General features: G+C 40.8%; 1 protein-coding gene across 3 annotated transcripts in view; it reads left to right on the forward strand.

Moving 5' to 3' along the window:
• Positions 1-6,315, forward strand: part of IARS1 (isoleucyl-tRNA synthetase 1) — a 193,736-nt gene extending 187,421 nt beyond the window's left edge. For all 3 annotated transcript variants that reach the window (XM_075004893.1, XM_075004892.1, XM_075004891.1), the window contains one exon: positions 5,750-6,315. In XM_075004893.1, coding sequence (XP_074860994.1) covers positions 5,750-5,832 — 83 coding nt within the window. In that variant the 3' untranslated portion in view covers positions 5,833-6,315. The remainder of the gene's footprint in view (positions 1-5,749) is intronic.
• The last annotated feature ends 17,490 nt before the right edge of the window (positions 6,316-23,805 follow it).

A 23,805-nucleotide genomic window follows, 5' to 3' on the forward strand; every position in this document is an offset into this window, starting at 1 on the left:
AGAAACTTCTCCCTTTAAGGATAATAGTGATGCAGATGCACATCTAATTTGACCTGTGGAGATTCTATTACTGAGGCATGAGGAGAAAAGAACTCGGTTTTGCTGTCAGATCCTGGGCAGCTATCTAAGAAAAAATAATTTTTATGTCTAGAAGAAGCACATTTCTTATCAACCATGTGGAAGACACAAAGCTTGAAAACCTCTCAGTGCCACTTTTAGAATGACTTCTCAGAGTGGAAATTTGTTCATGTTAAAGACTAGAATATACTCAAGTCTCCATTTTGCAAACATCACAAAGACTTTGCATTGTTCTTTGCTTGGCTCTTGGAGTCAGGCAGAAGAGTAAGATTGTAACCATATGGAAAGATAGTATTGTGACATAGTGCCAGAGTTGTCTCCATCACAACGCTGCGTAATACCTAGCTCCAGCTATCATTATTAATCCATTACTTACCTGCCCATTAAATGTACTCAGATTTAAAGTAGTTCCTGTCCATATCTATGTTTTATAGGGATTCTATTGAGCATGTTGTTGGCAGGACTCTGGTATCTATTTTTCTGTTTGTCTATGCATTACTGCTACTTGGACAATCAATCCTATTTGATGCAGTTGTGAGTGAGTTTATTAGACTATGTTTATAGATTGGAAAATGCAGCCCCCAGAGAGTAAAACATAGTGCCTCTTCCACTGTGGCTTGCTGTGTTGCAAAGTAAGGTGTCATCTGATCTAATGATAACCCTTTCACACAGCAGAATAATAGAAGGTCTGGCCAGATATTTCACAAACTTTGCCAAGCCTGTCAAATATTATGTTACGGCTATGATTGCTTTATGCTCCTGTAAATACTCACTATAGTCTCTTAATCGATTTAAAGATTAATTTCTGTCCTTTTCCAGGCACTTATTCTCCACAGATGTATCACTTCTGTGGGTGATACACATCCTCCTATTGTTCTTTGATAACTAGCACTTTTTTACTATGGGGTTTTGAAATATGTCCTCTATCTGCTGAACATTTATCACCAAAACAAAAAAGCAGTCAAGTAGCACTTTAAAGACTAACAAAATAATTTATTAGGTGAGCTTTCGTGGGACAGACCCACTTCTTCAGACCATAAGCAGACCAGAACAGACTCAATATTTTAGGCGCAGAGAACCAAAAACAAAAATCAAAGTTGCCCTTTGCCCTATCTATCATTCTGCTGTGTGAAAGGGGCTATCTCTATGCCTTCAATATTGAGTCTGTTCTGGTACGGTTATGGTCTGAAGAAGTGGGTCTGTCCCACAAAAGGTCACCTAATAAATTATTTTGTTAGTCTTTAAAGTGCTACTTGACTGCTTTTTGGTTTTGATAGTATATAGACGAGCACAGCTCCCTCTCTGTTACTATTTATCACCAAATAATCCTTAGGAATTCCTTGTACTTTGTTCTGGGAAGAAGATTTCAATTATCAGTCTGACACAGTGTGAAACACCTTATTATATTTAACAAGACAGGTACACTAATCTATTTTAACAATTGTTATTATCACCCTAGCCTTAAGTCCAAATTCAGCTGCAATTTAGAATGCATAAGAAGGCACTTAATTTCATCTGGTGCTCTTAGTTTTTCATGGAAACCACAGACCTAATACAAAAGTTTGGTGAGTTTCAACCAAGCTTTGGCAATGAGGATCATCCCTGAACTAGTATTTTTATGCTATCCTTAACTAGACCTAATTTTTTTCCAACATGTTAGCTTTGTAGGCATGCCATCAAATAATGCCATGCATCATGAAAATGATGTAAAAGAAAACTGCTGTAGATACATATGTCACAGACATCTGAATCAGGTGGCCTGATATTATTTTTTTTAGATCAGAACAGTCTCTCATACTTTTTGAAACAGGAAAAAATAGCCACTAAATAGCCACGTGAGTTGTATCTGTGATTCTGAGAGGGCACTGAATGCTGAAGATGCATAAAATAAAGAATTGAGCAAAGCAGATTTCATCACTGTAGTTTTGCCTAGTGATTGCTTATAACTTTGTGTACATTATATGCTTAAACATTCAGAATTAAAAAATGCTGCAGATTTTAACATAGACATACCTTATGATGTATGAGAATGGAAAGTTGTTTAGCTCAGCTATCTCCTGTGCTGAGAATTGTTGCTGTGTGTTTGACTCTCTAGATGCGGCCTCACTTCTCTGCTGTAAGGAGGCTCCCTGACTGTGCAGGGTCCCAGGGAACTTTATAGAACTCCACTTGGACACAACAGTCCCCCTCATTAGCACATCATAATTTGAAACAAAAGCTTCTAATTTATAAATTGCCATAATCCTTGGAATAAAGGTGCTATAGAAGAAATTATTCCGCAGATTTCAATGGGAAGCAAAACTGAGGGGAAAAACAGATGAGGAGAGTTGGCAGTTTTTCAAAGGGACACTATTAAGGGCCCAAAAGCAAGCTATCCCGCTGTGTAGGAAAGGTAGAAAATATGGAAAAAGACTGCCGTGGCTTAACCAGGAGATCTTGCACGATCTCAAAATAAAAAAGGAATAGTATAAAAAATGGAAACAAGGAAAAATTACAAAGGATGAATATAGGAAAACAACACAAGAATGCAGGAGAAAGATTAGAAAGGCTAAGGCACAAAATGAGCTCAAACTAGCTACAGGCATAAAGGGAAACAAGAAGGCTTTTTATAAATATATTAGAAACAAGAGGAAGACCAGGGACAGGGTAGGGCCGTTCCTCAGTGAGGAGGGAGAAACAGTAACAGGGAACTTGGAAATGGCAGAGATGCTTAATGACTTCTTTGTTTCGGTCTTCACTGAGAAGTCTGATGAAGGAATGCCCAACATAGTGAATGCTAGTGGGAAATGGGTAGGGTTAGAAGTTGAAATAAAAAAAAGAGCAAGTTAAAAATCACTTAGGAAAATTAGATATCTGCAAGTCCCCAGGACCTGATGATATGCACCCTAGAATACTCAAGGAGCTGATAGAGGAGGTATCTGAGCCTTTATCTATCATCTTTGGAAAATCATGGGAGACAGGAGAGAGTCCAGAAGACTGGAAAAGGGCAAATAGAGTGCCCATCTATAAAAAGGAGAATAAGAATAACCCAGGAAACTACAGGCCAGTCAGCTTAACTTCAGTGCCAGGAAAGATAATGGAGCCTGTAATTAAAGAAATCATCTGCAAGCACTTGGCAGGTGGTAAGGTAATAAGAAACAGCCAGCATGGGTTTGTAAAGAGTAAATCTTGCCAAACTAATCTGATAGCTTTCTTTGATAGGATGACGAGCCTTGTGGATAGGGGAGAAGCGGTAGATGTGGTATACCTGGACTTTAGTAAAGCATGTGATATGGTCTCTCATGATATTCTTATAAACAAACTAGGCAGATACAATTTAGATGAGGCTACTATAAGGTGGGTGCATAACTGATTGGATAACCATACCCAGAGAGTAGTTCTTAATGGTTCTCAATCCTGCTGGAAAAGTATAACAAGTGGGGTTCCGCAGGGGTCTGTGTTAGGACCGGTTCTATTCAACGTCTTCATCAATGATTTAGATATTGGCATAGAAAGTACGCTTATTAAGTTTGCACATGATACCAAGTTGGGAGGTGTTGCAGCTGCTTTGGAGGATAGGATCATAATTCAAAATGATCTGGATAAATTGGAGAAATGGTCTGAGGTAAACAGGATGAAGTTTAATAAGGACAAATGCAAAGTGCTCCACTTGGGAAGGAACAATCAGTTTCACGCATACAGAATGGGGAGAGACTGTCTAGGAATGACTACAGCAGAAAGGGATCTAGGGATTATAGTGGACCACAAGCTAAATATGAGTCAACAGTGTGATGCTGTTGCAAAAAAAGCAAACATGATTCTGGGATGCATTAACAGGTGTGTTGTGAACAAGACATGAGAAGTCATTCTTCTGCTCTACTCTGCGCTGGTTAGGCCTCAGCTGGAGTATTGTCTTGTTCTGGGCACCGCAGTTCAAAAAAGATGTGGAGAAACTAGAGAGGGTCCAGAAAGGAGCGACAAGAATGATTAAAGGTCTAGAGAATGTGACCTATGAAAAAAAGTTGAAAGAACTGGGCTTGTTTAGTTTGGGAAAGAGAAGATTGAGGGGAGAAATGATAGCGGTTTTCAGGTATCTAAAAGGGAGTCATAAGGAGGAAGGAGAACTTTTTCTTCTTGGCCTCTGAGGATAGAACAAGAGGCAGTGGGCTTAAACTGCGGCAAGGGAGGTTTAGGTTGGACATTAGGAAAAAGTTCCTAACTGTCAGGGCGGTCAAACAGTGGAATAAATTGCCAAGGGAGGTTGTGGAATCTCCATCACTGGAGATATTTAAGAACAGGTTAGATAGATGTCTATCGGGGATGGTTTAGATAGTACTTGTTGCTGCCATTGGGGCAAGGGGCTGGACTTGATGGCCTCTTGAGGTCCCTTGCAGTCCTAGGGTTCTATGATTCTTCCTCTTAGGTGAGTTACTGTGACCAAAACTATCAACTGTAGAAGGTTAGATAAAATGACTTTCTCATTCCATGTTTGGTGCTGCTTTTGGTGCTGCCTTCTTACACAAGCAAATGGAAGACAGTGGACCAGTAGCATATAGCTTATTTAGGTATATTTAACCACATGTATTTATAACTGACTCTATTTGTTAAACTCTTTGTTTTAAATATACCGAATGTAGTGTTTAATGGAAGGCGACAAAAATAAACATGTAATTGCGCTCACATACAGCTTGCTCCTCAGAACACAGATTTCCCCCCACACATACCCCCTAGTTTCCTCCCTCTTCTGTTCCCTTTCCCTGAATATTGTCATCTTAGTAGCTCAGCTGAAGCTGCTGAGGGCAATTAGCCTTGCAGAGGAATGCATGTGGACAATTTTCAGAGTATTATGTTTGTTGAGAACTTCATAAATCTCCTTGAACACTTCATGCTGCTCAAATAATTTTATTTAGACATTTACAATGAGAGGTTATTTTCTGTCAGGAAGAAGTGAAAAGTTTGTATTTCGCATGCAGCTCAGTGTGATAACATTCTGTGTTTACATCAGTATCTACGGAGCTGGAAGTTAGGATTTTTTTTCTTCCTCCACTGAATGCCCCAACTGTCACAGTTCAGAATCTTTAATGCTGCAAAAAGATAAGATGATGAGATCAGAATTGGTATGCCAAAATCTTAGACAAGGTTGGTGACATCCAGCTTCTGTTGGTGAATGAGACAGGCCTTAGAGCTACACAGTTGTAGCACATAAACGATGAGGGAATAAGAAGATGGGGATTTGGAACCAAAGGGACTCTTACAATTTTATTTTGTTGTATTTTTGACTTTCCACTGTGGACTCCTGAGTCGTATTATTGCAGTGCAACATCATCATGTTGTCACTGCCATCATCGTGGAGCTGGCACAATAAAGACATAAAGCAGCTGGGGGCTTTGTGCCACAATGTATTTGGAGATGTTTAAGTGTCTTTCAATGTTAAATTGCATGTTAGCTTTGTTGAAATCATACCTCTGCCTTGAAAATTTTGATGAGTGGCAAGCTTAATATGTGCTGATTTCTCTTTGACTTCTTTGCATTACCATGACAGTATCTGATTTCAGCTGAGGATTTCCTGTCCAAGCATCACTTTGGCTGAGATAAAGAGAGCTGTCAGAATATGGAAATAGGAACGTTGGCAATGTTCTGTTATATAGCGAGTGCTAATACTGTTCCATCTTTTCTCTTGCCTTTTGTTCAGAGATTACAAAGGACATCTCCATGAAGACCCTGACTACAAAGACTGTGTATGTTCATGTTTTACCAACAACAGCTGAATGCTGAGGATTCCATTTTCATGAACAGTCCCATGTAGACTTTTCTTCTCCCACAGAAGAGAGATCTGATTCTAATTAGTGTGCTTATTAATTAACATCAAAGTTGTGTACAATATTTTCAACATCAACAATTGTAAACCAACGATGTTTTATACCAATGCATGTGTAAAATGCAGCTTTGAGTTTCAAATACAATGTATTTTTGTTGTTGTTGTAAGATACTATAAAGTCTGTTCGGAGTGATGTCAGCTCTTAACCCCAGATATCTATGCAGTTACTTGCCTGAAAGAAATGGACTCATACCTCAGTGTGCCATTCTCTGCCTGTCATTTGTGCAGAGGCCATCTTGAATTTTCTAAACTGTCTACAAGGATGTGTTACTATAGCTTTGAAAATAATTAGGGAAGTATTACCCAGTTCTGTGCATTCATTGATGAGAATACTTCCTCATTTCCCTACTTCAAAACAATAAATTTACTCTATCTGCAGAGCAATGTTTTCTGGTATGCTACTGTTTAACATGCCTGCTTCCTTAAAGAAGATTATACTTTGATCCGTTGGGGAACAGCAAAATCAAAAGGAAACATAAAACTCATACAGTTTGTTTATGGATGGTCAGGTTGCAAAATTTGCAAAACATTTTAATTTGGTTTATAGCATTCTGCTGGCAACCCAAATGACTAAAACCTATACTTTGTAAACTTTCCTAGGGCTCAAAGAGGGAAGAGAACAAGTAAACCAGATTATGGATTTTATCAAAATGATGTTAGATTTTGATACACATTCCTTTTAGAGATGTGATAGTGTTGGATTTTGCACCCATTATGAAACAATGGCATAAAATTTACCTACCCTGTTTTACCACTTGGTTTTTGAAGAAGAAAGCCAAGTAAAATTTGGAACAGGAATGATTATAGCAAAAGACATCATCAGAATAAACAGCGTTTAGTTTAAAATACCTTTCTGTTGCTCTGTATTCTCATGCTACATTGCTTTTTCATCTTTATACTAAATGTAGATCTAAACCAAAATTGAACAGTGTTTTCTACAATATACTATATCAGTGGCAAATAGAAATATCACTTTTATTCTGCTTGCTTACTCTTCTTCTGTGTGAAACACACGAGTCACTTGAAGTGGAACAAGTTTCTGTCAGGTAGCAATTACATGTATTAGTCTGCAGTGTGGTGAAGCCCTTTCTGAAAATCATTAGTTCCTAAAAAAAACTGGGAATGCACAGTTCAAGAAGTACTGCACAGGGCCTGGTTATTTTTCCCAAAGTACAGATAAAGCCATGGTTATTTTTTGATTTAGTCACATAAAAACCAAATGAGGTTTCATCTTACTGCCATCATTTCTTGCACTTGAAGTAATGAATTCAGGATTATAACTTCTGTGAAAATGAAACTGCTGATCTACAGCTAATGACTGTGCTTTGTACTTTTAAAGAGAGTAAGTGAAAGCAAAGTTAAAACAAAAAATATTAGAGATGATAAATCCATTGTAATGAGAACATTGAAACAGAGGACACAATTATCTGTATCATAAAGTTGCTTGGGCTTTAGTCGCACAAATCCTATTAGTGGACAATGGATGGCTGCATCCTTCATCTCTCCAAAACACTAAGGATATGAATGGAATCTCTGAGTTATTAGTAGGAAAAAAGTCAGTATCTCTCACAGAACATTTACCCTTTCTCAAAGTATTCATGTGGCTTAGACTTACTTAGGTCCGCCTGTGCATCTGGGCACATTGGGCAACAAGTGCTCACCAGTGATTTCGGTCGGCTCTAAATAATTCCGCCTCCTCCCATGATATACCAATGTTTAGTAAGTCTTCCTTAAATGTGGTGCGCCAGGTCTTGAGTGGCCTGCCTCTCTTCCTTCTTCCCTCTGCTGGTATCCATCTCATTGCAGTCTTTGGGTGCAGTTGATCTGGCAGATGCAGAATGTGGCCAGCAAACCGCATTCTGCACTCTGTCATGATATCCTGCAGTGCCCGTGACCCGCATCTTTGCAGTATCTCCTCATTGGTAATGCGATTGTGGTAGGTGACACACAGGATCTTTCATAAGCAACGCTGGTGGAATACATTGAGCTTGCATGCTACTCTTGATGTTATTTTCACGTTTTGCTAGCATAAATGGCGACTGGCATGACGACGGTGTTATGCAGTTGAACTTTTGTTGCAGTGTCGATTTTTGGTGCAGACCAAATTGGGCGCAGTCTTTGGAACACTGCTGATGCCTTACCGATTCTGCGGTTAACATCTGCCTTGACACCTCCGTCGTTAGACAGAGTGCTGCCAAGATAGGTGAACCGCTGTACTACTTCAATGGGTTGGCATCCGACCACTAGTGGTGTGTTTGTCTGAGTGTTCCCAACCTGCGTCAACTTTGTTTTTATCACTATTTATCCTCAGCCCAATTTTGCCGGCTTCTGCTTCCAAATTTGTCATCATGCCTTGCAAGCATTCGCTTGTTTCTGCTAGCAGTGCAATATCGTCTGCAAAGTCCAGATCCGTGAGTTGACGCTGATCTTTCCATGATCTAGATACCGAGATGTGCGTCACTCATCGCCTTTCTGCTTCATGCCAAAAGTGCAATCTACCCTGCAGCAAAGGAATACCTTCTAGTGGCTATGTCTGGTGTCTTTCCCAATTGTATCCAGTAAAACTTAGCCCCAAAAGTCTTTTTAGTTAAGCAGCTGGTATATTCTGCAGATGAATATAAAACAGTTGCTTTTCTTTTCAGTCAGAACAATGCCTGCGTCGGACTGGTAAAAGTAATGCTTGATGATACTCCAATAAAAATGAATATAAGTTATTTACTCTTTGCGGATGAAGGGAGGGTGTTGACATTACTTTGTATTAACACGTGATTCACCTTCTGGCATGTCATAGTTTTACACGAATGCTTATTGCAGGAAACGTACTTTTACTGGCTAAACAGTAAGTACGGACAGAACTCTTGCATTGTGCATCCATAGAAATCAAAGAAATCTCATTGACTTCAGTGGGAGCAAAATAAGGTTAACATTGAGCACATGTAGAAAAATCTCACGATTAATGTTTCCCTGCTCCCAGCTCCTTTCCTTTGAGGCACAGGGGAGTAATTTCTGCATTAATGAGGGCAAATTGGGAGAGAGGTTCTGGAACATCACTTGACTTTTGCCTCATATTAATAGGAATATTTGCATTTAGGATTTTCGAATTGCTATACGGACATTGCCTGAGCACATTGTGTTCCTGCATGATATGGAGGGCCTGCTTAAAGACGCTGAGCTTCAAAGAGAGAAAGCAACAGCTTTGCTTAATGTCCCACAGCTTATCAGGATTAGAACACAGCAGTAAGACCGCGACGTTAGGCTACAAGTCAAAAAGAGGAGCCTTCATGAGTCCTCAGAAATGGAGTCCGACCAGAATGTAGTTAGAGGAAATGGTCCAAGAAGGTAGAGAATCTGCATAGTGCCGATATTTATTTGTCTATTATTTGCATTTTCAGGTTGTGCTAAAATGCGAGGAGGTACTCCAAAACTGCTTGAGAACAGAGAAATGAAACAAATGATCCTAATGAAATTAGAGACATGGACAGAAAGTAATAAAAATGAGACTGAATATGGAACAATACATCTTACCATATGGAAAATAAACTAAAATCCAGATCTTTTATAAGAGGAGGAAGAAGCAGGAAAGTGGTTGCCCTCAGAGAAGTGGACAACATTCAACATAAAACAGTAATATTTATCCTCTTTCTGGTAGCATCTCAACGTGCTACGTCATAAAGAAGCATTGTTCCTGCCCTAAGAGTAGATAGTCTAAAATTTGACCAAAAGGACAAGGCAGTTTTGAGGCTGCTTATATAGAGGGAATATAGTCCAGCGCTGGTGTTACTGAAACTAGAATTGAACATTTACCTTCGGACACATGACGGAAAAATATTTAACAAGACAGTGCAATGATAAGCACAATTATTTATTTTGTTCTGTTTTCATAAAGTATATGCTTGCTTCATTGTGTAAACATATCACTAACCAGGGTGAGGAAGAAATTTCCGATATCGCTAGTTGTTAACCTAACAATGACCATACTGTCTCAAACCAAGATCCATCTAGCCCAGTCTCCTGTCTGCCAATAGTGGCCAATACCAGGTGCCTTAGAGAGAGCGAACTGAACAGGTTCACAGATCTCTGTCCTGCCATCCTTCTCCAGCTTCTGAGAAGTAGGCCAGGCATGCCATTCTTTACCTGTCCTGGCTAATAGTCATTAATGGACCTAACCTCCATGAATTTATCTAGCTTTTTTTTTAAGCCCTGTTATAGTCCTAGCCTTCACTTCCTCCTCTGGCAAAGAGTTTGATATTTTCATTGTGCTGTATGAAAAAGAATTCCTTTTATTTGTTTTAAACCTGCTGCCCATTAATTTCATTTTGTGTCTCCGAGTTCTTACATTATGGGAACAAGTAAATAATTTTTCTGTGTTCACTTTCTCTGCACCACTCATAAAAGTCTTTGTATATTTAATCTCTCTTCATTGGGAACCAGGTCCAAACCCATAATCATTTTAGTTGCCACTTTCTGAACCTCTTCTAATGCCAATATATCTTTTTTGAGATCAGGGAACCACATCTGTGCACAGTATTCAAGATGTGGGCTTACCATGGTTTTTATATAAGGGTAATAAGATTCTCCATCTTATTCTGTATCCCTTTTTAAATGATTCCTAACATCCTGTTTGCTTTTTGACTGCCGCTGCACACTGCATGTTATTCCATGGTAGTTATTCCACAAGTGCATGTCACCTAATTTTACTTTTCCCTTTTGTATAATTCATTATGTAATCCTGAGTCTTTGTGTTGAACGTAAATGTTAACACACGGCAAATGGTGTGAGACTACTTCTTGTGTCAGTCACTATGTATTCTGCGATCCCGGCAAATCTGGCAACATAACACAAGAGATCATCTTTCATGCAATTCCAAGGTTGCTCTCCATATCAAGGAGCCTAGCTCTTTGACTTCTGCCTTTAGAAAAGTTGCCTGGGTAACTCTCTCACTTTACTGTGCTGTTCTCCATATAAAGGTTGTGCTTAAATATAAAAGAAGGGCAGTGTGTCATGCATTGAAAAGAACCAAAGTTTAGAGCTCCAATTTCAAGTAATTTTGCCTTTGCTGAGGGTTTTTTTTTTTTTTTAAATAAAAGTATTGATCCTCCAAAGAAAACCATGGGTGGCCTTTGCATGTTTGCAGGACCCCACCCACAGGGTTCTCTTCGCAGGATTAGGGCCTTGATTTGCACAGAGCCATAAATATAATAATATTTCCTGCCTTCTCTCCCCTACTTTTTTTTTCTCTTTCTCCATTGTATCCCCCTTGAATTCTTACTTCTGTCTCCCACCTTACTTCATCCTTCCGCATTATTCATGTTAGTTGTTCACCCAGGTTCTTTTATCTGCATCTGCCCCTGGAGCTGTGACTGGATGGAAGTCAAAAATTGTGCTCTCTCCAGTGACTGATTTTGTCCCAAAGTCAGAAATGCCCGCCAGTGCCATTGCCGTGGTTTGTTCAGGTACAGTTATGGACACAGTCACACATACACCCCTACCCCCGGGCTGTCAGTCAGTGCAAGAATAAACCAATGGACTAATCCTGAGGTTTTTGCATGGCACTGTTGAGCATGATTGCTACTTTACCAGATTACTTTAACATCCCTTTTTATGCATGTTAGTGATGAGTAATTAACAAATCAGGATTAATATCCAAGTTCCTGCTTCAGTATTAGCTCCTGACGTTCCTGTATCTTTAAAGTTTACTATATGAAATCATTGGGAACTAGCAATGACCCTGGGAGTGAAACCTTTTTTTTTTTTTTTTTCCTCCTTTCCATTTTAGTCATCATTTCCACTTGGGTATTATCTAATCATTTCTTCAGTGATCTTATCTCATGGGCTTTCGTGAAATGCAGAAAGTTTCCTTCTTACCTATTGTAAATTAGTTTTTCTTTCATTTTTGTCCCTGCTGTCTTCTGTTTCATCTAGATTAAGCTAAATATAGTTGCTTGACTTGATGTGATACTCTTTAGCATTTATGTACTTCAAGTGACTTCCCTCTTAACTGTCTTTTATTGTATAAATTAGGTCCTGGTCCATTTGTCGTAATGCTAACAAGCATCTGCAGAGGCTTGAGTCAAGGCTGAGCGTGTCCTTATTTTCAGAGTTTCTATTCCCCAGTCCTGACCTTTCTTTCTCACATTTTAATGGATGGCAGTAATGCAGCACCCCATCTTTCTCATTGCATTGAAATATGAGTTTCTTTCAGCAATCTGCAACTGCTGAACTCTGCTGAGCAAGCCGTCTGTTGCTGGGGAGCTTTAGACAGTGTAACAAAATAGATTTAGCATTGCAGCTATGTCCAAAATCCTGGTATTGTGGCTTAAACAATTGAAAGGGAAGACACTTGTATTTTAAAATGTCAGCATTTTTCTTCTGTACGACTTCCTTTTCTCTGATCTGATGACCATTGTGAATCTAATGGGTCATGCTAACTTCTCTTATGGTCAGTGGGAGTTGGACTGAGCCATAAGTGAGTGGGTTGTATGCAGGTAATTCCTGCCAGAATGGTCTCTACTCCCCAGAATGCACCACAGTTGGCACCCTTGTTGGCACACCTACCAAAGGGGCCAACAACTGAATGAGACTGGAGGTCCTCATCCGTAGAGTTGATCACTCCAGGTGAGTATTAAGATACACTGGCAAGGCCATGTGGGCAGCCTGGTTCTTCTACTCCTGCTACTGAACCTGTTCTCCAGCTCAACAGAGAGGATTTCCACATCCAGCTCTGTCAGTCCAGATTCTTTTCCTCCAGATTGTAATACAGACTGAAGAGGTGGGTTTGTATGGTCGTGTGTTATAAGGCGTTAATTTAGTTTTTCCCTATAAATCTACAATGCAGAAAAGCTATGTGTGTGCGCATTGTTGATGGGCACTAAACAAAATATTAAAGAAGATCTTCATGGTCATTCGTTTCTATGGCACTTGTTATAGTTAACTTGTCAGTGAAGGAATAGATTCTTCAACGCTTCTTTTATCTTTTCATCCCATCAAAATTTTATGCACGATCATTTTGTATAACTGAATTTTTGTTTTTTTTCATGATTCTTTAGGACCTTATCAAGCAGGAAGCAATTTTTAGTGGTTATTTATTTGATTTTGCATGTTATCAGCTCGTAACTTCAACAATCATTGAAAATGGTGTTGTTTATCGAAGACGAACTTGATAAATGTACCTGCCTCAGAAAAAAAGAGAAAACCAAGAAACTTCAGTTTTATAAAAATACAGACGCAGCTGACAGCATGAAGTAGTATTTGCTGAATTAAGTTTTATGTTTTGTTATACTTTGATGGTGATCAGCTGGGGTTGGAGCAGTGTGGTTTTTCTTTCCCTCACAGTTAAAATATTTATATAGTCAGTTTAATTATAACTTTTATGTAATTGCTGAAAATTCTCTACGTCTGCCTGAATATTTAAGCTAATTTGCCATCCTTGTCTAGTGATTGGTAACTCACCTCAAAAAGTAGATTTAAAAAAAACCAAAAGACTTGTTAGGTGCACTTTGTGCCCACATAAAGGCATTCATAAATATGTCTCTATATCATATTCTTAAAACTTCTTTGTTTTGGATGTCAGGGAAATTTGTGGGAGTTACCCTTATTTTACAAGTTTTCCCCAATTCTCTTCAGTGATTAAAGCAGTAATGCACAAATATCTCAGATAAATTGCCAGGATACCCAATGCTTATCAATTGCTACATTTGATTGAACATGACAATTAGGCATCTGTACATAAGATATTTTCATGGAATATCATCTTAGGTACAGTTGAAGGACAAATCATTTACTTTGCAGAATTCGTAATTTGCAAAGGAAAAATAATCAGAACTTAGAATTATACTTTGTTTTTTGTAACTAATGATGCATCCAAATGCCTTTATATTTTGTCTTTTAGGCTATTTTGGGCTATATTGATTACTAATGATATATGAAGTGAACTCTGCCATCAGTTCAACTCAAGGAAGTCAGAGTAAGGTATAAGAATTAGAGGAGAAATCTAGTTTAATATACAGATGCTGCAATGTGTGCTCATATGAGTGTAGTAGGACCTCAGTTTACGAACATGTCAGGAATGGAGGTTATTTCTAACTCTGAAAAAAGAGTTATAGTTTTTCAAGAGTTTACAGCTGAATCATGAGTAGTAACAGTGGTAGCTGTGTTAGTCTGTATTCTAACAAAACAAAAAAGCAGTCTTGTAGCACTTCAGAGACTCACAAAATGATGTATTAGGTGATGAGCTTTCATGGGGCAGACCTACTTCTTCAGATCTGGAAATGGCATGAGGGTTCTATAACACAGAGATACCAAAAAGAAAATTGAAATAAAAACTGACACATCAGAGACATAAGACGGGGCGGTGGTGGGAGGGAGGGGAGGGGAATAGAAGGGGAGGGAGGGGAGGAGGCAAGCAAGTTACTAACTGTAAGTGTCCTGCCTGAGATCACTACGAATATCAAAGATGGGGAAGCTGTCTTTGTAATGCATAAGGCAGTTGCTATCTCTGTTAAGGCCACGAGTCAATGTTCTGAATTTGAGCATAAATTGCAGTTCATGTTTCCCTTTGTAATCTGCTTTTAAAGTCTCTTGGTTATAAGATGCATATTCTCAGATCTTTAACAGTATGGCCCACTCCGCTGAAATCCTCACTGACAGATTTATATGTATTCAGATTCCTGATATCTGCTCTGTGCCCATTCATTCTTTGGGGAGGGATTGTCCAGTCTGTTCAGTACACATAACAAAGGGGCATGGCTGGCGTGTGATGGCATATATAATATTGCTTGAGGTACAGGACACACAGCACAATAAGGACTTGCCAGACACCCACCACATCTGCAAGAGATGCAGCAAGGACGGTCACTCTCGTGTGGGTCTTCATAGTCACAGTAGACGCTGTAAATGAAGCCCTCAATTGAAACTAAAAAGGGTGCGATCCGTAGTCTAGGTAGACTGAAGGATGCCTACTACTACTGAGGTACAGGAGTATGAGCCCCTAATCCTGTAACTAATGTGGCTAGGTCCACTGAATATTAACTAAATAAAGCTTTGAATATTTGCTAAGAATGCTGCTCCCGCTTTTTCTAGTAGTGTGTTGTATATTTACTTGTTTGTTTGTGTTTTTTTTTTTTGGAGCTCGTCTGCTTTTTTTGATTATGTACTTCTAGTACCAAAGGCAGTGTTTTGTTGACTGGTCTGTTCATAGCTCTGGGTTTGTAAGTGAGGTTCTACTATATTTCCATCAATTTTTATATTAGTATGAAGTAGTCCAACCAGACTGATCAAGTACAGCATATTAGTCCTGTAGCAGAAAGAATGGTCCTCAATCTGGGAAGGTTTCTTAGCAGGACCTGAGAGAAGCAATAAATAGCTTGCTGTTTAAGGACAATGTGTCATCAGAATTAGTTGTGTGAAGACCTATATCAAGAGATTCTTACCCCTGGGATTTGAATATTTGTGGAAAAGAAGAATACAAACTTGCTGGATATGTATGTGATGATAGAAACCATCTTTTAGGGTCTTAGTATATTCATTATTGCGGTATCTTAGCACCTTTTAATTCATTCTGTTTTAGTTCAGGACTTAATTTTTACCATATTTTCATGTGGAATTTTAAACAAATACATGGGAAAAATCTCTGAGTTCACTTGTCTGGATAGGTACAATAGGTGTAGTTGTGTACATTTTTTATCAGTTTCACATCTGCAAACTAGGTGCCCCAGCAGAGTTTCCTAGTAATGTTTTGGTCTATAAAAGAATTTTGGCCTTACGAGTTCCAGTGTATAGTTTAATTAAAAAGTCAGTGTGTGTGTCTGGTTGGCTAAAGCTATTATGCAGAAGAAATTCAAAAGTAGCAATATTAAAACTAAAGTAGCAAAGGTGAGCAAAAAGTTACATTATATAGACATCTCTCTATCCAAGTAGGGGTAAGGTCATGTGTGTAATGGGTCTCCAGTGTAAAACAAACTAGTTCAAAGGAATAATCCAAATCATCTCATGTTATACTGAGGCTGTTAGAACGGAAAAGAGCACATTCCCAGCCTTGATGTCATGGGAAGTAGAGGAATGCCATGAGAAAATTCAGCTTGAGTTCCTTCCTACCACATTCTTTGTGATCTGTTCAGCATCATCCTCTGTTTCCTGTGAGTCCTAGTACTATGTTACGTAGGTCATCTTCAGGGACAGAACAGTAATCATGTAGCACTTTAAAGACTAACAAAATGATTTATTAGGTGATGAACTTTCGTGGGACACACCCAATTCTTCAGGTCTATAGAATTTCTGGTCCAGACCCAGATATATAGTACAGATGTCCAAAAAAATTGCAAAAAAACCCCCAAAACCCTGACAAATCAAATACCTGAACTGAAAGGGGGGGAGGGGGAGATGTTAAGTGTCTTGCCTGAGATCATTACTAACATCAAAGAAGGGCAGCAGTCCTTGTAATGTGTGAGATAATTGCTGTCTTTGTTCATACCAAATGTTAATGTGTCAAATTTGAATATGAAGCCGCGTTCACAAATCTCCCTATGTAATCTGTTTTTAATTATTTTAACTGTCTGTTTTACTATTCAGGGGCAGGTGACCATGATCTTCACTGTGGGTTCCAAATCAGTTTTTTTTCTCCCCCATTCAGTGTATGCCAAAAATGTTTTCCACAGTGGGCCACAAAACTCTTAGAGCCAACCCTGCTATTAATTTCTCTCTCCGGTGTCTGCTTGATAATTATGTCAGTAACATAGTTTATTCAGATTTTACAGTTGAAAATTGACAAAACAGATTGACTGTTAACTAGCCATAGAAGTTAAACATTAGTAAGCCAAAATTGCTGGAAACCATGTTCAATCCAATATAAAGGTAAAGTTATTTGTAAGTCATTTTTCATTAGTTACCATGTTGTTCTACATAATGGTTCAGTCTTCTGTATTTGTTCACTCAGGCAGCCATTGGTGCTTAAGATAGTCTCTTAATGTGGTAGTAAAGAAGGAAGTCCTTTCTCCTGGTTATTTTGTTCTGTATTTCAGCTGTGTAAGGCTGAGGTCCAAAGTGAAGTTTCCCTGGGAGAGACATTTTTTCTCCTTCAGAGCTGAATTTTCTGCTTCAGCCAGTGTCGTGTGAACTTGTGGCTCTGATTTTCTTTGTTTTATTGAGTCTTTCAGCCTCATAAATTCATAAAAAGATTGAGTCTAGGTACCCTTAGCAGCCAATAAATCAAATTAAGAAAAATACACTACTGTGTAACCAGCAACCTTATTCCACCCACTGCCCACCAAAATACACTAAACCAAAAAATTTCCCATCTCATGCACAAATTCTAGCCTTTCAGGATATTGTTTTGTTGCAACAGATACAGACAACTCAGTCTGGGGCTGAGTGAGATTTTATGGTAGTTCTCATCAGGACAGAAAACAGTCAGAAGTGAATCAAGAAACTGACAAAGAAGCAAGAACTGACAAAGCTAGTTAAATAGTGGGCCCTGATCTTTATTATTATGAAATGTGATATCTATACTACTCACCTTACCATGGTGTGGCTGTGCTGCTGCAGCTGCACTGTTGTAAAGTGTGCAGTGTAGTCACTCATTGCTGAGGGAGGGCACAAATAGAAAGTGGCAAAATAAAACTTCCTCCAATAAGAGGCAATAGCGTCATTGAGGGGAGAGTGGCTCCTGCCAACAAAGTAGAGTCTACATCAGTGTTTTGTAATTAAAGCTTTTGTCTTGGTGGTGTGGTTCCTCCCTCCCTGCTTCCTCCACTGGGCAACAAAAGTTCTAGAAGCGGAAGTCCATTGTAGACAAGGCCTGAATGAGGTCAAGGTTTGGAGACAACCCTTCTCTTTTTTTCCTTTCTCTCATTTTATTGAGTGCTTTATTCACTCCTAAGGTACTAGTCATTAAGCTGAATGTATGTGTCTGATAATATCTTGTGGTTGTCTTAATTTTATAACGACAGTTCATTAATGTTTTTTTAAAAAATACCAAGGGCCTTGGAACACTTGGCTGTTAGCGTGCTGTTTTTATTTCACTTAACTCCAAGCCTCATTGCCTTCAGATTACTTTTTATGATGTGCCTAAAATGCCAAGTGAGTTGCAAAATGAAACTGAGGTTCTGTTGATTGCTTACATTTAGGATGTGAACCTCCATGAATGTGCCAAGAAAAGAAACTAATCCATGCTCACTCATGAGGGTAAGAAATAGCTTGATTATGCTTCATGTTTGCATTTGTAACAGCTCAGTATGTCAGTTTATGGCTTAAGGACCTTACCCTGTTTTTGTTCAGTTCAGTGGTAGCACTCCCCTAACCCAAGCCTAAGAATGTTTCCTTCTCCCCCAAATCTAAATTCTTCAGTTTGTGACATAGTAATAAGCATAACAGCTGGCTGTGATGTCAGAGTGAGAATTAGATCTTGGCTTCAGACCAACCATCAATAAATTATTTTAAATAGCTTCCCATCGTATTAAAAGGAGGAAGGAAGAAAGACTATGGTCAGAATGACACAGCACGGTTTCATGCAAATGTGCATATTTGGGGCAGAAAAAGACAAATGAGTGGGTAAAGACGTAAGAGAAATCCAAACTATGTTTAGTCCTTACTGCGTAGTTGGCTTCTCAAATTAATGTTTTTCAGAAGGTGTTGGATGGGCAAGAGACTGAGGTATTTTAAATGGGATAATAAAATACCAAATAAGTGTTATGTACCTTTGTACTGGTCTTCCTAAAATTTTGCCAGTTTAAAAGTGTTTTTACAAGAAATAAGAATCACTTTGAAAAAATGCCTTATTCTTCTCAAAAGGGTCATTAAGATATTTTACTGCTGGCAACCACTATAATTCTGTGGTTAGGGATCTGTCTGTATTTTCATCTTACGCATGATTTAATTAATGAAGAGAGAGGTTTGAGACTTTATGAATTTCACAGTAAACCTAAAACAAGCAGAATAATAAACCAGACTGAAGACATACATTAAACATCATAACATTGTAAAGCAGGAAAACACATAGATCCAAATGTTGCCCTTTAAAGACACTGATTTACAAAATTAACCAAGCATTGTAGTCCACCATTAATGTGAGTTAAGCGCAACTCAAAATCGCGCATTTTGAATGTTTACTGTACTTAAGTGGCTGAGGAATCTGGGTAAAGCCAAGCAAAAACAAATGAGATGTTTGTATACCAATGCAAGGAGCCTAGGTAACTAAATGAAGGGGAGCTAGAATTACTAGTGCAGGAAGTGAAACCAGACATTATAGGGGAAATGGAAATATGGTGAAATAATAGTTCTGACTGGATTGAAGCGCTATGTTGTTCAGGAAGGATTGAAATAGAGGTAAAGGTGGTGAAGTGTTGTATATTGATGATAGAGACTGTAAAGGACTTGAAAGTGATGCAATGGATCAAAATTGTCTGGGTCAAAATGACTTTGAGGAAGAAAGTTACAAGATGCTCTTCTGTGGTAGTGGTTGTGGTATTTTTTACAGACTTTATAGGATCTGATTGTTATATGGTGCGAGGTGGGTCCCAGGAGGCTGAGTAATGTGGTGGATAGGTCGCTGAGGAGGTGGGCAGAAGTTTTGGGTGGGGGTGGGGAGGGACTGGCCCCTTGTCCCACTGTGTTCTTGGTGGAGGAATTCCAACCCACTTCCTGTTTAAGCCCTTAAGCATGGGATGTGGCTCCAGGAGTCCAGATTCCTCTTTAGCTGCTGTTTCTTCATAGGTTTCCCCCCATTTTTCCCAGAGGGGAAGGGTGGGTGTTACATGCTCCTGTGGCTGGTGGGTGGACAGGCTCTAGTTTGTGCCCTCAGACCAAGGAATCAAGCTCCTGGCTCCCTGCTAGTCAACCTCAAACTGGACCAGGCTCCTTCCTTTTCTCCCTACTCCAGGCCTGGCATTGGTTGGCCGTTCTGTGTGTTTTCTCTGATTTACTCTCATCTCCAGGGTTCTGGTGGAAATCAGACAGGACAGGGCCAAAGTCATTTTTCTCATGCCAGCGTGGCCTTGTTAGAGTGGTATACCCCCTGAGCCTTGCTGTGTGCCCCTGCTGCCCTTACTGCTCCACCTGGACCTGCTTTCTCAGGATCATGGCTGCCTTCTCCATCCAGACTTGTTGCTCCACTGAATGCTGTGGCTGCTCTATGGCTGAGTAGTGAGGAACAGTCTTGCTTGGACACAGTTCAGTAGGTCCTGGTGGGAAGCCGTAAGTCATCAACCAGGGAGATATATATAGCCAAGTGGACTCTGATTTTGTTGTGGGCTGAGCAGAGAGGTCTCACCTCTACAGAGGTTCCCACCAAGTCCATCCTTCTTCACTTGAAAGAGGAGGGCTTGGCACTGGCATCCATCAGGGCAAACCTAGCAACGATCTCTTCCTTTCACCAGCCAATATGAGGCCAGCCCATATTTTCACATGATGTGATGGTCAGATTCCTCCCACCTTCCTTCCCTACTGTTTGAGTTTTCTGGCAAGAAGGAACTGAGGGTGGTGGGGGCTGTACTCTATACTGCCTGGAATGTGTGCACCTCTTTAGGGAGTGTCTGAGCCGGCTCCCTTACGGGTACTTCTGAGGGACAAAATCTTCCGGCACTGGTGCATGTGTCAGACACACACTTACATTAAAAGGACATGAGCAACACACCTTGAAGAGAGAGTTACAGAAACAGGTAACCGTCTTTTCTGGTTTCAGTTCAAATTTCCTAACGATGACTGAATTGACCACACTTTATTTAACTAGTTGAGCACTGTGGGGAAATTCCTGCAGTCAGTGCTCTTACATGTAATAACTCTTGTAATAGGGTAATTAACATTTCTTGTGCCTTATCTAACCTAGCCTTTAAACAATAAACCCTTTTCCCAGTTGGATCTCTGTGCCGCTCACTCACCTTTACAGGTTTGAACTATTTTTGCATGTAATGATTTGGTGAGCTTCTCTTCCTTGCATTTACAATACCCTCCAATCCTTTCTTTGTGTTTATTACTACTTTTGCATGGAAAGGTTGATCCTAAGTGCCCTACTAACTTCCAACTGCCCATTCATAATTTATTTTTTTAAAGTTGCCTCCTCCTTAGTGCATTATATAACAACAAAGTATACTATTGTGATGCAGGCACTGTAGGGACCAGTACTAATCTGAGTTTAATGGGGTCCTGGTGATGGCTATTTAGCCTGAGTAAGGATGTCACAATCTGGTCCCATATGCTGGAAAACTAAATGACCAAATGGAAGGAGGGAAATGTTATAAATGAGCCAACAATGCTCATTCCACACAAACCAGCATGTGATGAAAAAACATATTGATGTTTCTTTAAGGGGGAGACAAACAGGTAGAATAAATTAAAGGAGGTTTTTCATGGGCATAGGCATTTGGTCCTCACATACCTGGAGCAGGGGCCTCAAGATAAGGTACACGTGAATCTCTCTAACCCAGCAATCTTGGGAAACAGGCTACGCTAAGTTATGGAATTTTCGGAGCCATGGGTGCGGATGTATACTTTTTGTTTTGAACATGAAAATAAAAACATTTTGCAAAATACTGAATTTTTATTTGATATGTAACAGCAGTACATACAGGGTCTGGGAGGGAGGGTGCCAGGAGCAAGCTGGAGCTGTGGGGTCAGGAAAGGGAAGGTGGATGGGAGGCGTTGGGTCTGGGTGGGAGGGGGATGGAGGTGGGGCATTTACCAAGTACTGTGCTCCCAAGAACACACGTGGCTCTGTCCCCCACCACCATAGGAGTGGTGGGGGGGAAAAGCATCCAGATGAGCACTGTGCTGCCATTCCCCCCAGCTGTGATGGGAAGGGAGTGGCAGCAAGCAGAGCTTCTTACTCCTCCCCCTGCCAGGGCTTAGGGAGGTTCAAGTGTAACGAGTGAAGGTAAATGCTGGTAGCTGACCTGAGGAATGGGGCTACAGGTGTGGGTAGCTGATCAGGAGCTTAAACACATGCTTTGAAGATTTTTCTTTTCCCTTTCTGAACTCTTTCATGCACAATCTGCAAAGATTTATACACTAAATCATAATATGCTTCAGGACTATAATAATTGAAAATTGGTATCGGGAAATGTGATCCTATGAAGTCACATAGGTTGTATTCACTGTGATGCAAAACACAGTTTCACTGAGGTCGCAGTTTGAAGATCTAGCCTCTCAGCCTCTGAGGACAAATTTTCCCTGATAAAAAAAAGTTTTCCTTGCTTGTAACTCTTTTCAAGTTGAGTCCTTCTCAATAAATATATTGGGTATAATAAGGATTTAGGCATGAAACAGTCTGTGCCAGCATTTTAAGAAATAGTTTTACATTGTTTTTGTGCAGTTTAAATAGATGCCAGGCTAATCTTAGAGTGTCTTTTAAAGCTTACCAAGGTCAGTGAGTGTTCTGCACAAATCATACATGTACGTTGTATTTAACATTTCTTCTTCTTCGAGTGGTCCCTGTGGGTGCTCCACAATAGGTGTCGGGCTCGCCCGGCGCCGCAGATTGGAATTCTTCCAGCAGTTTCTCCTGGATTGCGCATACGCTGGCGCGCGCCGCTCCCCACACACCCCTGGCCACGTGCGCGATCCGGTCCCGCCAGTTTCTTCTCAACCGCCATCCGCTGCAGACGGAATCCGCTCAGGCTAAGGCCAGAGTCAGATAAGATAGCTGTTTTTTGTGTAATTTGTTGTGTTTGTCACAAAAAAAAAAGGAAAATAAAACAAGGAGAAAGAGAATATCAGCAAAAAAAAAAAAAAAAGGAGAGAGGGAGGAGCGGACGAGAAGGCCACTTAGGCCACCTGCTGCCCCGCAGGCCGGTGATCGCTATTTGGGGCAAAAAGGCACTGATTACGTGCTAAGTACCCTATTAACAGTAAAGGACTCACCGCGATGGCCGCCTCAGGTTTTAAAAAGTGTGAGTCATGCCGCGAAGCTATGCCAGCCTCCGATGGGCATAGTGAATGCATCTGCTGCTTGGGGGAATCACACGTTACCCAGAAGTGTTCTCACTGTGCTAAGCTCACAGCCAGGGCCAGGAAAGACAGAGAGATGAGGCTTAAAATGCTCTTGTTTGATAAGGCTCTCCAGCCGGAGTTGCCGGAGAAGCCTCACCCAGAAGGGCCCTCTGGGTTGCATAAGAAGAAGGCAGCCTCTCTGACCCCCTCGGTGCAGAAAAGTAGGAAATTCTCTCCGGCTCGATCCTTGCTGGCGAGTTCAGCGAGCAGGACGAGTGGCGCGCAGAGCCCCCAGCCGCGAGCTCAGGGAAGCGGCGGCGCGGCAGCGCACGTGGCAGAGGCTGAGCCTCCGATTACACAACAGCCGGCACGCAGGGCGCCGAGAGCGCCAGCGAGGCAAGCGCCGGAATCGGCGGCACCGCCGCAGGCGACACTGGCCCCCACAGCACCAACGGCGCAGGGACACCAGGCATGGAGCCTGCAGGCGCCGGAGGAAACTACCCGCGCGGCACGGCAGCTGAGTGTGCTAAGCATGGCGCCAACAGCGGGGCCGAGATCCCCGGCACGGGAGGGGGCGGTGCCGGCCCCGCAGGGGAGGGGCAAGGCTTAAGCAAAAACCCGGCACCGAAGCCCATCTCCGGACAGGGCTGCACTGCCTTTAGCACCAAGCCCTCCCCCCGTGATACACACGCCGCACCGAAGGCCTGCAACTCCACTGGCTTATCCAGAACCTCCCTCTCCATTCCTCCAACCAATGTCACCATGGCTTGGGCCACCTTCATCCATTCTGGGAATGGATCCCCTGGAGTACTATCACAAGCCAGTTTCACCTCTATCTGTGTCGTCGCGGAGGTCTCGGTCTCCCAGACATCGGGGGTACACTCTCTGTGCGTGGTCCAGGTCTCCATCCCCGGGCCCTTGCGCATGCTGCTATGGTCATCCTCATCATGCTGAAC

The sequence above is a fragment of the Carettochelys insculpta genome, chromosome 11, assembly GCF_033958435.1.
Source record: "Carettochelys insculpta isolate YL-2023 chromosome 11, ASM3395843v1, whole genome shotgun sequence".
NCBI classification, from domain to species: Eukaryota; Metazoa; Chordata; order Testudines; family Carettochelyidae; genus Carettochelys; species Carettochelys insculpta.